Source organism: Mastomys coucha, unplaced genomic scaffold, assembly GCF_008632895.1.
Source record: "Mastomys coucha isolate ucsf_1 unplaced genomic scaffold, UCSF_Mcou_1 pScaffold3, whole genome shotgun sequence".
In the NCBI taxonomy this organism is placed as follows: domain Eukaryota; kingdom Metazoa; phylum Chordata; class Mammalia; order Rodentia; family Muridae; genus Mastomys; species Mastomys coucha.
In genome coordinates this window covers 50,201,002-50,216,996 of record NW_022196909.1, presented here as the reverse complement: position 1 = coordinate 50,216,996, position 15,995 = coordinate 50,201,002, and the positions used below count along the sequence as shown (strand labels likewise).

General features: G+C 47.9%; 2 protein-coding genes across 4 annotated transcripts in view; both read right to left on the bottom strand.

The window, feature by feature from the left end:
* Nucleotides 1-15,995, bottom strand: part of LOC116074627 (H-2 class I histocompatibility antigen, D-37 alpha chain-like) — a 714,163-nt gene that overhangs the window by 499,667 nt on the left and 198,501 nt on the right. The gene's annotated exons all lie outside the window — the stretch shown is intronic.
* CUNH6orf15 (chromosome unknown C6orf15 homolog) lies at nt 13,872-15,041 on the bottom strand. The gene is made up of 2 exons (XM_031347362.1): nt 14,975-15,041; nt 13,872-14,770 (listed from the first exon to the last, which is right to left on the bottom strand). The coding sequence occupies exons 1-2, from the start codon at nt 15,039-15,041 to the stop codon at nt 13,872-13,874; spliced, it is 966 nt and encodes a 321-aa protein (XP_031203222.1).

Here is a 15,995-nt window from a genome sequence, read left to right as displayed (position 1 = left end):
CTGCCTCTGCCTCTGCCCCTGCCCCTGCCCCTGCCCCTGCCTCTGCCTCTGCCTCTGCCTCTGCCTCCCGAGTGCTGGGATATTAAAGGCTCATATGGCCATGGCTCCCACCTCCACCACTATCACAACCTGGAAGAATGTGTTTTATTTAATGTTTTTTTTTTTTCAACTTGAGTCTTCATTTTTCCTGTTACTCAAAATCAAGGATGTAACGAATCTGCATTGTGTCTAGCCTGAGCTTCCTGCTGCAGCTCCGTGACAGCCTTGACTGTGAACATACCAGACACGTGCAACCCGCCACACCCACAAACGCTGCCCAAAAGACGAGGCTCAATTCTAGGCCTTTTAAAATGACCAACTGCAGCGTTTTTACTGTGGAGACATTTTCTACTCTTACAGAGCATGATAATTAAATGCTGGTAAACAAAGATTTAATATTTCCAGCCGGGCAGTGGTGACGCACGCCTTTTATCCCAGCACTTGGGAGGCAGAGGCAGGCGGATTTCTGAGCTCGAGGCCAGCCTTGTCTACAGAGTGAGTTCCAGGACAGTCAGGACTACACAGAGAAACCCTGTCTCGAAAATCAAAAAAAAAAAAAAAAGATTTAATGTTTCCTTATCATTCCTCAGCATATAAGTTTCAAATTAGTATATCTCCAAATGATGTTAGACAAAACCAACCACATCCATCTAATATGCAAAATTGCTATTTCTTCTTAGTAAATAAATAAAGAGTGAAATTACATGTACCAAACAATTCTTTTAAGATACATTTGTGAAGCCAAGTGGGGGTGGCACTGGTTTTTAATCCCAGCACTTGGGAGGCAGAGGCAGGAGGATCTCTGTGAGTTCGAGGCCAGCCTGGGTTTACAGAGTGAGTTCCAGGACAGTCAGAGCTACACAGAGAAACCCTGTCTCAAAAAATAAAATTATACACACACATATATATATATACATATGTATACACACACACACAGAGAGAGAGAGAGAGAGAGAGATTTGTTACTATCAACAAATGTTTGATTTTAAAGACCTGTTTTTTTAAAAAAAAGACCTGTTTTACATACTTAGAAACTCAGGATGGCATAAACATTTCTCAGGTGGGTATCTATGATGGCTCAGCAGGTACGGGAGCTTGCTGCTAAACCTCAGAGCTTATGTTTGATCCCCAGAACCCACATGTGAAAGGAGAAACCCAATTTCTTCAGTATTTTTACTGTCCTATGACACACACACACACACACACACACACACACACACACACGATAGATAAATAGTTTAAAATTTTCTCATCCAAACAAGAACACAGGTGAAAAGGTTTAAGCCCCATACTAACATTATTAGAAAATGTGTCAGACACCTGTTAACAAACTAAGAAATGACTTCAAAACAAAACTTAAGTAGTTAAGGAACTGGCAAGATGGTTCGATGTGTAAAGGTGCCTGCTGCCAAGTCCGATTATCTGAATTTGATCCCTGGGGCTCACACGGTTGTGGCGATGCAGTATTCTGAAAATGTCTCTCACATTCTAACAGACAGGAGTTTTTGCTGGACCTCACAGCCAGAGTTAATAATGCACCTTGAGGTCACGGGAGAACTAAGGCTGCTGTCCTACTGTGAGCTCAAGCTGTTGGTTTAACCTGCCTTTGAGAGAGCAATATAAAAATCAACTGCTGGGCATGGCGGCACACTCAGCACTCAGGAGGCAGAGGCAGGAGGATCTCTGAGAGTTCAAGGCCAGCCTGGTCTACAGAGTGAGTTCCAGGACAGCCAGGGCTACACAGAGAAACCCTGTCTTGAAAAACAAAAACAAAACAAACAAAAACAAAAAGTCAACCTTACTTGCCTTGGATTTCCCATACAACTTTTACAAACTAAAGTAATGCATAGCTGTTTCTTTTTGTTTTTGTTTTTTAAGAGAACATTATAGGGCTGGTGAGATGGCTCAGCGGGTAAGAGCACTGACTGCTCTTCCGAAGGTCCTGAGTTAGGATTCCAGCAACCACATGGTGGCTCACAATCACCCGTAATGAGACCTGATGCCCTCTTCTGGTGCATCTGAAGACAGCTACAGTGAATTACACCGATTTGAGAGGGGCCAGGGAGAGATGGGCCGAAGTTCAATTCCCAGCAGCCACACACATGATAGCTCACAGCCATCTGTACAGCTACAGTGTACTCATATACATAAAATAAATAAAATAAATCTGAGAGAGAGAGAGAACATTATATAAGATAAAACTTTTTTGTGAGCTTCCCTGGTACAACCTACACAGTGGCTGCCATCTCCTGCAGGGCATCCTAGCTTCTCTCAGACCGTCTGGGAAAGCCCAACGTCATCAAAAAGAAGACCAAGAAACTCATCCAGCACTAGCCTTACCAGAATGTCAAAATTAAGCACGGCTGACAGAAACCCAGAGTCACAGAGAAGCAGTACTCTCTATTGGCAACTGTTATTTCATAGTTCACCACTAGAGGGCAGGCTTTGGGCACCACGGGGCCATCTTCTGCGGGTGGAGCCTGCCCTCTAGTGGCAAAACTTGGAATGACAAGCGCCTTTTTCTTTTTTTAAAAGTATGTACCGAATTGTAGTGAGAAAAATTAATGATTGTAGCCTTGGCAATGACGCTAAGTGTCCCGCGACTCACCATTTCATATCTGGGGGGAGGGAGGATGAGATCTACTCCTGCTCTACAAAATAAAAGTGGTGGCATCTTGTCCCATCAGCCACCAACCAACAGCGACAAGAGTGTCCATGCCTGCTTGGACCCTTGCGTGCTCTGGGTCCTGCTGCCTTGAGACTTGGCTCCTTAGCGCCGGCTCTTTTCCTTCTCTCCCCTGGAAACCTCACTCATCACGTATGAGTTTGCATTCTAAAGCCTAAGGGCTACACTGTATGAGCAAGCCTGTCCCGGCAGAGCCGTGGCGCCATCCCCAGACACTCAGTTCCAGAACACCCAGATTGTTGCTGGGTCTACGGTACCTGGCCACTTAGCTACCAAGGTAAAATGTTCTTGTCCATTGTGCCAGCTACCTAGGGAAGGCCAACTGCCCACCAGGCCTCCCAATGATGACCAGGAAGTAAAGTCAGGAGGGGTGGATCTTTGGGGGACATTCCAACCAGGTCATAGTAAAGCCCAGGCTTGCTTTAACATCGAAAGCCAGTGGGACGCGGTGCTAAGCATCTTCCGCGTTAGTACTGGGTGGCTTCATCCCAACAGCCGGATTGCTGTTGGGAGCTCTGACCATCCCCATTTCACAGATAAGGAAACTGAGGTGGAGGAAGCTTATGCCGGGCCCATTAGTTACATTAGCCAGAGCTGTAATTATTCAGTGTCATGAGAACGGCAGCATGAACGTGGGGAGGTGACCGGGGGTCAGGACGTTCGTCTGTGAGTCACCTGCAGATGCACGGACTTGTCTGTTTAGTTGTTCTGGTCTCGTTGTAAGTCGCTCTGCATGGTCCTTGGAAGAGAACAAAGAAGTCAAAAAGTCCCGGAGAACTTCCCCCGCCAGAGAAAGCACCGGAACCCTAGTGAATGGACTCTCACAAGAGAGCGGAGACAGGGGCTGCCCGTGTACGGACGCCAGTTCCCTGGAACTCTCTGCCCCTCCCTACCTTCAAGCCTCTGGTTAGCATGAGGGGGCGGGGCCACCCTGGGGTCTGGATGCCTTTGTTCTACTTGCTGTTCATTGTGTGCTCCCTCCAGCCTACCCATAGCTGAGGACACGGGCCAACCCTTGCTCTCATTTGGTCAGTAGTTATTTGAAGTCTCAGCAAAACTATTTAAATTAATATTCGCATGCGTGTGCAGCGTGAAGGTCAGAGGGCAACCTCAAGCCTCAAGTACTATTCATCTATTTTGTATTCTGAGACAGAGGAGTCTCTCACTGGGACCTGGAGCAGGCTAGCCAGCTAGTGAGCCCCAGAGACCCCCCATTGTCTCCTTCTCTCCGGTCTCCATTCTCCATCACACCCAGCTTTTAAAAAATATTTATTACTGGGGCTGGAGAGATGGTTCAGCGGTTAAGAGCCCTGACTGCTCTTCCAGAGGTCCTGAGTTCATATTCCTAGCAACTACATGGTGGCTCACAACCATCTGTAATAGGATCTGATGCCTTTTTCTGGTGTGTCTAAAGACAGCGATGTACTCACATAAAATAAATAAATCTTATTTAAAAAAAAAAACAGCTACAGCACACTCATATAAATATAATAAATAAATCTTTAAAAAATATTTATTATTTTTATTTTATGTGTACGAAGGCATGCATGTATGTGCACTATGTTCATGCCTGGCACCCGTGGAGGTTAGAAAAGGGCATTGGGCTGGGCGCTGGTGGCATACAGCTTTAATCCCAGCACTTGGGAGGCAGAGGCAGGCGGATTTCTGAGTTCTGAGTTCGAGGCCAGCCTGGTCTACAGAATGAGTACCAGGACAGCCAGGACTACACAGAGAAACCCTGTCTCGGAAAAAAGAAAGAAAGAAAGAAAGAAAGAAAGAAAGAAAGAAAGAAAGAAAGAAAGAGGGCTGGTGAGATGGCTCAGCGGGTAAAAGCACCAACTGCTCTTCCAAAGGTCATGAGTTCAAATCCCAGCAACCACATGGTGGCTCACAACCACCCATAATGAGATCTGATGCCCTCTTCTGGTGTGTCTGAAGACAGCTGCAGTGTACTTATATAATAATAATAATAATAATAAATTTTTAAAAAAAGATATTTTTTAAAAAAAAGAAAGAAAGAAAGAAAGAAAGAAAGAAAGAAAGAAAGAAAGAAAGAAAGAAAAGGGCATTGGATCTCCTGGAACTGAAGTTAAGGATGGTTGTAGACTGCCGTGTTGGTGCTAGAAACCAAACTGAGGTTCCCTTGGCAACAACAGCCAGTGCTCTCAACGGCTGAGCCACCTCTCCAGCCCTACACCCAGCTTTTCAATGCACGTGCTGGAGATCAAACTCAGGTTGCCATGCCTGAGAGGCACCACCTGACCCACAGACCATCTTACCAGCTCTAAGACTTTTTAAAGCACCCCAGACAGTTCAGTTTTAGTTTTCCTCTGAAGCAAGCACACCGCCTCCCCTTTCCCATCTGTCTACCCCTGACGGCTCCCCAGATTTTGTGAGCACCCTCTGGAACTAGAATCTAGTGGGTGAATGGACTATTCACTAGACAGAGGTAGAGGTGGGTGGGTGGGAAGAGCAGGGTGCACAGTCACCCCGGCTTTAAAGGCAGGTCATTTGGTAGGTCAGCAGGCAGGTCAGTGGGCGGGTGCCTGCAGCATTTATGAACTTATTTGGCTCAGCAAACATTTTCAGTCTCATGCCTCACAGCTGTGCCTACCTAAGATGAGGGTAAGGAGCAAAATCAGCCCAGCCCAGCCCAGAGCATCGGTGGCTACACAGGACCAACCTCTAGTGTGTGCTCCAGCCAGCCTTTATGGAGTGATGATCTGGGTGCCTGGCTCAGAGGTGTCAGAGCCTGCCCATACGAGACAATTAGGAGACTGACTAAGTACCAGGCAGGAGGCCACGAGGATCCCCATGTGAGAAAGAAGGGCATAAACAGGAAACAAATTTAATAATTAAACTAAGGCACCTCCCTCGTGTGCGCGCTGGGCCAGGCCAGGCCCTATAGAAACATCTGAGGAGTCACTTCCTTCGGTGACTCTCACCCCGCTAGCGTCGGCCCCTGGCAGGCTTCAGGCATCTCTGTTGTCCCGAGTGCACACAGTGCCAAGCTTCAGGCATCTCTGTTGTCCTGAGTGCACGCAGTGCCAAGCTTCAGGCATCTCTGTTGTCCTGAGTGCACACAGTGCCAAGCTTCAGGCATCTCTGTTGTCCCGAATGCACGCAGTGCCAAGCTTCAGGCATCTCTGTTGTCCCGAATGCACGCAGTGCCAAGCTTCAGGCATCTCTGTTGTCCCAGGTGCACACAGTGAGTGCCCTTTCCTTACTGAAGCCCCTGAAAGCCTCCAGTTCTCCCTCCTTGCTCATCTACACTTCCTCCCTGCCAGCCCCTTTGGTGTTCCAAAGGGTAAATGTGGGCTGGGAAGACAGCTCACCATTGGAGAATTTGGGGTGCAGAGGGCACCAGGTCAGTTGCTACATAAAGACACAAGCATACATACATATACAAATTTTTTTTTAAAAAAAATTGTTGTTGTTGTTGTTTTACAAAGATCTCTTTATTATCATAAGGAAGGATACTGTAGCTGACTTCAGATGCACCAGAAGAGGGTGTCAGATCTTGTTACAGGTGGTTGTGAGCCACCATGTGGTTGCTGGGATTTGAACTCAGGACCTTTGGAAGAGCAGTCAGTGCTCTTAGCCACTGAGCCATCTCGGCAGCTCCAAAAAAAAATTGTTTTTAAGACAAAGTCTCATTATGTAGCATTGGCTGGCCTAGAACTCATAGAGATCCACCTGCCCATGTCTCCCAAGTGCTAGTATTAAAGGTGTACACAATCATGCCTGGCAAAAATTTTAAACACACACACACACACACACATATATGTATATATATATGTATATATAGAGAGACACTAAAGAATTATATATTATTTATATATTATATAGTATATTATATATTACATATAATAGCATTTATTACATATTATATATAATATTATATATCACATATTACACATTAAACATTATATATTACATTTTATATGAAATTATATATACATACACACATACAAACATACATACTTAAATGAGCATTGGGAAGTAGAGGCAGGAGGACAAGAGTTCCAGGTTATTCCCAGCTACACAGCTAGTAGAAGGCCAGCCTGGACTATGTGATAGATGCCTCAAAAACAAAAACAAAAAAATTTAGTAAGATACAATGTTTATAACTCAACAAATTCTGTAACTTGCTATCATTTGCCTGCCTTAAAGGTAGTCAACAGATGAATTGATTAGCTCTTTTTATTTCCAATGATGGAGACCAAACTCAAGGCCCCATGCATGGTAGGCAAGGGCTCTGTCACCGGGCTACAACCTTGTTTCCCAGGAGAAAAGCATCTTACCACCAACTCTCATCTGATGCCAGCACATTGTCTGTGGTTCAAGTCCCAGTCTCCACTTAAGGAGATGGAGGTCTCATGGGGCCAGAGAGATGGCTCAGTTAGGATGGCTGCTCCTGCAGAGGACAGGGTTTCAGTTCCCAGCACCCACCGGTGGCTCACAACCACCAGTACGTCCACTTTCAGAGTCTTGTTTGTGCTCTCTTCTGACCTCAGTGGGCACCAGGCACAGCGTGCAGTACACACAGGCCAAACACTCAAACACGTAAAATAAAAGTTCATTTTCTTTTATGTATAAGTTAAGTCTGAACTAAAGATAAATCTTAAAAAGAGAGGGGAGAGAGGCTGGGAGGGAGGGAGGAATAGGGATGGGGAAAGAGGGAGAAAGAGAGAGGAAAAGAAAAAGGGAAAGAAGGAAAGAGAGAGGGGGAGAGGGAGAGAGGAAAAAAGAAGGGGAGAGAGGGAGATAGAAAAGAGGAGAGAGAGGGAGAGAGAGGGGGAAAGAGGGAGAGAGAGACAGACAGAGAGGAGGAGAGAGGGAGATAGAAAAGAGGAGAGAGAGGGAGAGAGAAGGAAGGGGGAGAGAGGGAGAAAGAAGGAAAGAGAACGGGAGAGAAGGAGAGAGGGTAAGAGAGGGAGGAAGAGAGAGGGAGTGAAAGGGAGAGAAAGAGAGAATATGCCTTAGAATGTGAAGCTGGTTTTACCAGTCAGGGAACATCAGGACAGGACCGGAATGTTCTGTTGTCTCCAGAAAGCAAAGACGTTTTCAAGAACGCCAAAGAAAGTTCCAGAAAGAACAACTGGTCTGCAAGAGTCTGCCATTGTTCAAGTGGGGACATGTAAGCAAAGAATCTGAGCAGCAGGAATGGAACTTGCAGAGGCTGCGGAAGCCCCTGATCCTCACCGGGCACTGCTCATACAAAGGTCACATAGTATCTATCACCCCTACAATAAAAAGTGTAGCCGGGCACTGCTCATACAAAGGTCACATAGTATCTATCACCCCTACAATAAAAAGTGTAGCCTTCAGAATGAAGAGAGTAAAGGACATGAACAGTAAAGGACCTGGCAGAGTCTGTCTTCCCTGTTAATTGTGTGTTGTAATCCCAGGGGTAGTTAAGTTCCGTAAGTAGAGAAGAGACCTACAGAGAATTGCAAGACTGCAAGTAGCCCTTCTTTTAGCGTGGACTTTCATTGAAATGAGGCCCCCCCAGCAAAGGCTGGAGAGGTGGCTCTGTGGTTAGGAGCACTGGAGGCTTTTGCAGAGGACTCAGGTTCAATTCCCAGCACCCACATGGTAGCTCACGACTGAATGGAGCTCTTCTTGACTTCAGCCATGGTGTGGTTCACAAGATACTCATACACATAAAATAAACAAATCTAACAAAATCTTTTTTTTTTTTTAAAGATTTATTTATTTATTATATGTAAGTACACAGTAGCTGTCTTCAGACACTCCAGAAGAGGGCGTCAGATCTCATTATGGATGGTTGTGAGCCACCATGTGGTTGCTGGGATTTGAACTCAGGACCTTTGGAAGAACAGTCAGTGCTCTTAACCGATGAGCCATCTCGCCAGCCCCCAACAAAATCTTTTTTAAAAAGATGTCTGGAGCTGGTGAGATGGCTCGGCAGGTCAGAGCAATGACTGCTTTTCTGAAGGTACTGAGTTCAAATCCCAGCAACCACATGGTGGCTCACAACCACCCGTAATGAGATCTGATGCCCTCTTCTGCTGTGTCTGAAGACAGCTACAGTGATACCCATATACATAAGATAAATAAATACATCTTTAAAAAAATATTTTCACGCTATTAGTAGTGTAAGAGTTGTGTGTGTGTGTGTGTGTGTGTGTGTGTGTGTGTGTGTGTGTGTATACATGCATGCACTACATCACATGTGTGGAGGACAATACTTTCAGGAATCAGCCCCCTTCCTCCACCATATTGGTCCTGGGGATTGAACTCAGGGCGTCAGGACCGACAGCAAGAGCCCTTACCCATCTTGCCCAAGGGAGATGCTAAAATATTTTTTATTAGCTCAAGAAAGTCGATTGCAAGCTATTTTTTTGTTTGTTTGTTTGTTTGCTTTTTGTGTTTTCGAGACAGGGTTTCTCTGTATAGCCCTGGCTGTCCTGGAACTCACTCTGTAGACCAGGCTGGCCTCAAACTCAGAGATCCTCCTGCCTCTGCCTCCCAAGTGCTAGGATTAAAGGCGTGCGCCACCACTGCCCGGAAATTGCAAGCTATTAAAAATCTATGTGAAAGCCTTGTATCTAAAGTATTCTATGATAGCCTTTCATGGTGGCGCAGGCCTTCAATACTAACCTGTAATCCTACACCGGGGAAGACAGAGACGGGAACAGCATCACAAGTTCAAGGTCATCCTAGTTTGTCTGTGGGGCAAGATCCTATCTCAATAATAATAATAATAATAATAATAATAATAATAATAATTTTTATTTAATCTTACTTACATGAAATGCTTCAGATAGACCAATTCACAGGGAGGTAGCCTGGGACCTGGGCGATTCTGACGGGGCCTGGGCGGGGGCCGCCCTCAGGGGGCCTGGGCAGGTAGCAGTAAGATCTCACTGCATTCCAAACCTGTCTTGTACGCCTTGGTCTGCACACTGGCCTCCTCTCTCAAGGAGAGGCCACCTCCAATGGAAAGCATCGTCTTCTCCGTGTGGTGCCACCTTCAATGTGAGATGCCCTCACTCTCTCCACCCTACACAGACTGTGAGCTGAACGTCACCAGGCTACCTCAGGTCCCCAACAGCATTACGACTGTCTAGTGACTCCCTTCTTACAGGTAAAAGGAGCTGCGGCCCAGATAGCCAGTGTCAGGTCGCTGAGACCAGCGGCGGATGCTTTGAACGCCACGGAGACACAGCAAGGCAATGGGCACAGAGGTGACAAGAGTCACTAACTAGCCCACACGGTTAGTAGCTCTTTCTCCAGCCAGGCTATTTTCATCCGTTATCACCTGCTTCTTTCAAGTCAATAGAGAGCCAGTAGTCTGGGATTGGAGTTGTCTCTCTTTAGACCAGCCGTCTATCTTTGTTCCTCTTCCTCAGCTGGGAGGACACCTCATATCCGCTTCCATCTGCCGGTCGACAGTGTCATTTTTTTCTTTTCTTTTTTTTTTTTTTTTTTTTTTTTTTTTTTAGATTTATTTATTATTATAAATGAGTAACACAGAAGAGGGTATCAGATTTCATTATGGGTGGTTGTGAGCCACCATGTGGTTGCTGGGATTTGAACTTACAACCTTCAGAAGAGCAGTCAGGGCTCTTACCCGTTGAGCCATCTCACCAGCCCCTCCTTTTTTTCTTTCGAGAAGCTTGGAACAACAACAACAAAAAAAAAAATCAAAAAACCAAACCAAACCAAACCAAACCAAAACAAAAAACCCTGGAATGTTCTCACAAGACCCTCAGGAATGTTTGTCAGGGTACAGGCCACGTACATCTGTATGGCCTGGCATCACCCCAGATTGGGAGACTGGGCAACTTGTAGGAGAGGAACAGGTGAACCCAAGGAATGGGAGTGGAGTGTGCTGTCCTGGTGTCTATGGTGAGAATTCCGTGTTCTGACATTTCCTCATAAGCCATGTTTCCCCTAACCAAACACACGTCTCTGTCTCCTCAACCTCCTCACACTCTTCTCTCCCCTCCTTGGACTCTTGATTTTCCTCAGTTCTATGGAAAGAGGAGGGGACTGTTTTTAGCTTCTCTTTCCCACAGGCCCAAGGTCATATCGGGCTTTTATTGGTCATGAAGGATTGGGGAAGGCGGGTGGATAACAGGATCTCTGGGTCCCATTTAAAGTATACAGCTCAGGGAGTTTGGGTGTGTTCACAGATTGGCAAGTAGGCAAGTCTATGGGGCATCTTATTGATTAATGATTGATGTGGGTAGGCCCAGCCCACTGTGGGAGGTACCACCCCAACCAGGTGGTCCTGGGTAGTGTACGAAATCAAGCTGAGCGAGCCAGGGAGCACAAGCTAGTGAGCAGCACTCCTCCACGGTCTCTGCTTCAGTCCCTGCCCTGACTCCCCTCAGTGATGGGCTGAGATGTGGAAGCATAAGCCAAATAAACTCTACCTCCAGGGGATCCGACACCCTCTTCTGGCCTCCTTGGGTACTGCATACTCGTGGTGCACAAGACGAAGTGTATACACACTCAGATACACAAAAATAAATCTTGCTCTCTTTTTTTGATCAGCACTCGGAGCCCTCCACCATTGCATCGCCAGCTGCTGAGAGCCATCGACAGCACCTGCCTAGGCAAGCTTCACCCCACGCTCAGGGTTGTCTGTGTGCAAGCCCTCACCCAGCCTGTCTGGGGCTCAGTATCCCCTGCACAAGGGGCACTGCCACACCTTCTGGGGAGGGGGGTGAGAAGATTAGTTGGAAGGATTCGTATACACACCTTGTCCACGATGTAGCACACATGGTAAAAAAATTAGCCGGTATTTCTGCTAATTGCACTGTGCCTGAACACTCCCTGGGTGGATGAGCTTGGAGTCACGGTCTCTGTCATCCCTGACTGTGTGCGTTGCTTCATATCCCTGACTCTGTTTCTCTGTTGGTTCAAAACAAAGCAAAACAAAACTTAAAGTACTTTTGTCACAGGTAATAACAAGGATGACATGGTGAGACGTGCAGAACCTTGCACTCAGGAGGCTCTGGGAGGGACGTGGCAGTCATTCAGAGAAGACTCCGCACAGCCCAGTGGTTGAAGGATTGGATAGAAGAGAGAGAAGCCTGGAGACTTGGTGCTGGGAGGAGCTATCGTAACTCACCTGAGACAGTCAACGTACAGAGAAGAGTCTTGTCTGAGCTCACGGTTGACCCTGTTGCTTGGGGGGCTGTGGCGAGAGACAGCTCATCAGGAAGGAGGAGCACACTATCAAAATAAACCACCCATCTTATAGAAAACCAGGGAGCAAAGAGGAAAAGAGACCAGAGTCCTGTGGCCTCATTTAACACCACCTCTCTTCAGTGATCCAATGTCCTCCCCTGTAGGCCCTGCCTCTTAAAGCTTCCTATGCCTCCTAAGGATGCTAGGCTGGAGACCAAGCTGAAAAACATGGGCCTGTGGGGATCACCCCAGTCAGGGCTGTGGCTAGATGAGTGGGTAAGTGTGTGGATAGATGGTGTACGGATGGATGGATGGATGGATGGACGGATGGGTGGATGGATGGATGGGTAGACTGACAGGCAGGCAGACAGGCAGCGAAAGGATTTGTCTACTCATTTGGTGTTTGTTGAGCGCTTGCCCTCATCCAGACACTATTCTGGAAGCCCGACAGTAAACCCACAAGTCCCTTATCTCACTGGTAGAATCATAACGGGTCTGTGAGATGGACACATAACTTAAAAATGCATCTAGGTGGCTCAGCGGTTAAGTGCACTGACTGTTCTTCCAGAGGTCCTGAGTTCAATTCTTAGCAACCACATGGCGGCTCACAATCATCTGTAATGGGATCCGATGCCCTCTGAAGAGAGCAACAGTGTACCCACATACATTAGATAAATCTTTTTTTTTTTTTTAATGCACATAGGAGTGACTGTAGCATGAACAACTAGAGAGAGAAATGAGCTTGCAAGCCTGATATGACCTTGGGCCTGTGGGAAAGAGAAGCTAAAAACAGTCCCCTCCTCTTTAGGAGAACTGAGGAAAATCAAGAGTCCAAGGAGGGGAGAGAAGAGTGTGAGGAGGTTGAGGAGACAGAGACGTGTGTTTGGTTAGGGGAAACACGGCTTATGAGGAAATGTCAGAACACGGAATTCTCACCATAGACACCAGGACAGCACGCTCCACTCCCATTCCTTGGGTTCACTTGTTCCTCTCCTACAAATTGCCCAGTCTCCCAATCTGGGGTGATGCCAGGCCGTACAGATGGTTGGTACACACACCTGGACCACTGAGAGCCAGTACAGTGGAAGAAATGCAGTCATGTGTGTCCAGGCTGACTTTTGTCTTCACATCTATAGATCCACTCCTGCTGCCCTCACTCCCATCCTGTGCCAGGATGCTGAGCTCCTTGGGAAACCAGAGGGTGGAGGGAGAGACCACAGCTCAACCAAAGGAAGGGGCTGTGTGAGCCGGTGAGAACAAAGCGGGCGAAGCCGCAGTGGGGCTGCTAGCCCAGCCTTCTCTTTTCTCTCCTCCTTTATCAAGGCTGCTGCTTATTGGGCAAATGTTCAAAGTCTGTGACTCTGCGCATAAAGTGCTAAGTGGTGCGTGCGAGGGAGGAGATGGACGCACCCTCTGTTTCTAAGAAGTTTGACCATCGGGGAATAAAAGAAAGTGTAGGCCACGTGACCTCCCTTGGCCCTGGGTTCTGTGAATGGAAAGGCATTTGTCCCTCCTGGCCTGTTGCCTGCTTGGTGCACCTCCTGGCTCCCTCCCTCCCTCCTGCAACAGGTGAACTTTCAACTCTTCCTACGGTCCTTCCCACCTGGACAGGGGCAAAAACATGGAGTGGGCTCACCCTCAAATTCCTGGGCTTTGATCTTTCTCCCCGCAAAGATAGGGACAAGGTGGCGTGTACAGGGAGGGGGCCCTAGAGAGCCACAGGGATGGTTAGAAAAGAGGAGGGCCCAGGTGCCCCACCGTTATACCCGGAAACAATGATGCAGAGAGAAACCAAATTCAAGAACTGCTTGTATTTATTGGTGACCAGCTCAGGTCGACAGGGGAGGCTTTAAAAATGGAAAGAGAAGGAGAAACCACGTGACCAGGCCCAACTGAGCATGCTTTTGCTGAGCTCTAACACCCACACCCACCCCTACCGCCCCCGCTCCCCCTCCCCCGCTGCAAACCAGCTGAGAGATTAGGGGATGCTTCCAGAAGAGCCAGAGCCAGGAGGTCTGACTCCCGGGGGAAGCCTATTCTGACCATTAGCTCCCCAGTTCCCTACTGGGTACCGAACCTTTCCCCCCCAGCTCCCTACTGGGTACCGAGCATTTCCCCCCCAGCTCCCTACTGGGTACCGAACATTTCCCCCCCAGCTCCCTCCTGGATACCAACCATTACCTCCCCAGCTCCCTATTGGGTACCAACTATTTCCCCCCCAGCTCCCTACTGGGTACCGAACATTTCCTCCCCAGCTCCCTACTGGGTACCGAACATTTCCCCCCCAGCTCCCTACTGGGTACCGAACCTTACCCATCAAGCCAGTACCTGATACTAAACTGTTGCTACCCCATATTCCAGAAGGATATGGCATGGGCCTTATTCCCCACCCAGTTCCAGCCCCTCCACTTCCCCAGGATGTTCCAGGCCTTAGGATCCTCCCAGATAAACCAGGCAGAAGCTTGGGGACGAGAAACCAGAATGGGCTCCTGACTAAGGCTTCTGCCTCAGCGGGTGCAGAGAAAGCCTCAGGCAGAGAATCTCCTCTGGAAAGGTATGGCAGAGCTTCTGGCAGCACTTGCTCTAACTGGTCCTCAGCAACAGCAGCAGCAGCAGCAGCCATCCCTTGCTGAGGGTCTTCTGAGGGCCAGGACTCCATGGGGGGCGCCCCCCAGAAGGGAGACCCGCTGGGCCCCTCAGGTAGAGCGCCATCTTGTGAAGATTCGCTGATCCTCGGAAGGACCCCTAGTAACTCATTATTCACAGGGTCTGGCTTGGGTTGAGGCTGTCCAGAGCTAAGGAGGCTGGTGAAGGAAGGTTGTCTCGAACGTGGGGAGACTTTCTCCTCTGGTGCCCCAGTGCTCCGTGCAAAGAGGCCTGAAGGAAACGGAAGATAAAGCAGCCGGTGGGTCAGATTTGGTACCAGCTATCGCTTCGACTCCCTGGCCCCTTTGCTGAAAGCCCCTTTCTGTACTAGCACTTCCCACTTCCCTCGGGGACCTAAGTGCACACCCTTCTAAAAATGTGCACTTTATCTTCCCCCTTAATTCCTGTTCCCAAGGACCCCAGTACCCTCCATACCTGGCAGACACAGACAGATCAGGAGCAAGCCCAGGGGAGCTCTGCTCCCTCCTGCACAGCTCTGCATCTTGCTCAGCTCCCGTTTCTGCCAGGCCCCAAGCTAGCAGGCTTTATCCTGTTGGTCGGGTGGAGGACAACAGAAACGGTCTGGGACAGTGGTTATAGAGACAATGGATCTGCCCAATCCACCCTCATTTTTGATTCGGTCTGTGGCAACAGGTGTCACTTCAAAGTCCCAGAGGAACTGGGTGTTCACCTGGCTACTTCTGGGTACTCCCTGCCCTTTCCTTACCCCTAGTTGTCAGCCCTACTCTGTCCTGTAAGCCCTAGGATGCTGTCTTCAGGGTCTCACTCAGCAACGCCACTTCTTCTGGATCTAGATCATTCAGTCCAGCACCTTCCATTTATATATCCCCATCTATTCACCTGGATGCTGACAAGCTGGAGGTCCTGCAGTGCAAAAGCTCCCCCATCTAAGGAGCTGCTTCTAGATGAAGCCCTTAATCTGAAAAACAGGTTTATTTCCCAGGCTTGTGACATGATGTAATAACTCCCCATAGCTCCTTCCTGTAACAAAGCGCCAGGAGCTAATGAGTCCCAACATGTGTTATATTGCCTTCTTTTTATTTTGTTTCATTTCTTTAGTTTGTTTGTTTCCTGTACTGTCTGGTTTTCTCTTGGGGGTCCAAGTTGGGGTGGGTTAAGACTGAGACTCACTATGAGACTGTCCTCAAACTTACAATCCTCCTGCCTCCTCCTCCCAAGGCTAGGATGACAGGAATGTGCAGTCCTACCTCCCCTGTCTTCAAGTTTGTAAGATTTGTAAAAAAAATTTTTTTAGACTTTACTTGTTTTGTTATTTTATGTGTGTGAGTGTTTTGCACCTGCATGCATGAGTATGCACCACACATACGTCTGGAGTTCTCACAGGTCAGAAGGGGGCTTCAGAGCTCATGGGGCTGAAGTTACAGACATTGTGAGCCACCTTGTGGGAACTGTGAGGATTGAGTCTAGATCCTCC

What these genes read in the sequence shown, in the direction of transcription:
- CUNH6orf15 (XM_031347362.1), bottom strand. Translation starts at nt 15,041, where the DNA reads ATGCAGAGCTGTGCAGGAGGGAGCAGAGCTCCCCTGGGCTTGCTCCTG. An exon ending in GATCTGTCTGTGTCTGCCAG is followed by an intron (nt 14,771 to 14,974) that starts GTATGGAGGGTA and finishes CGTTTCCTTCAG; the next exon opens with GCCTCTTTGCACGGAGCACT.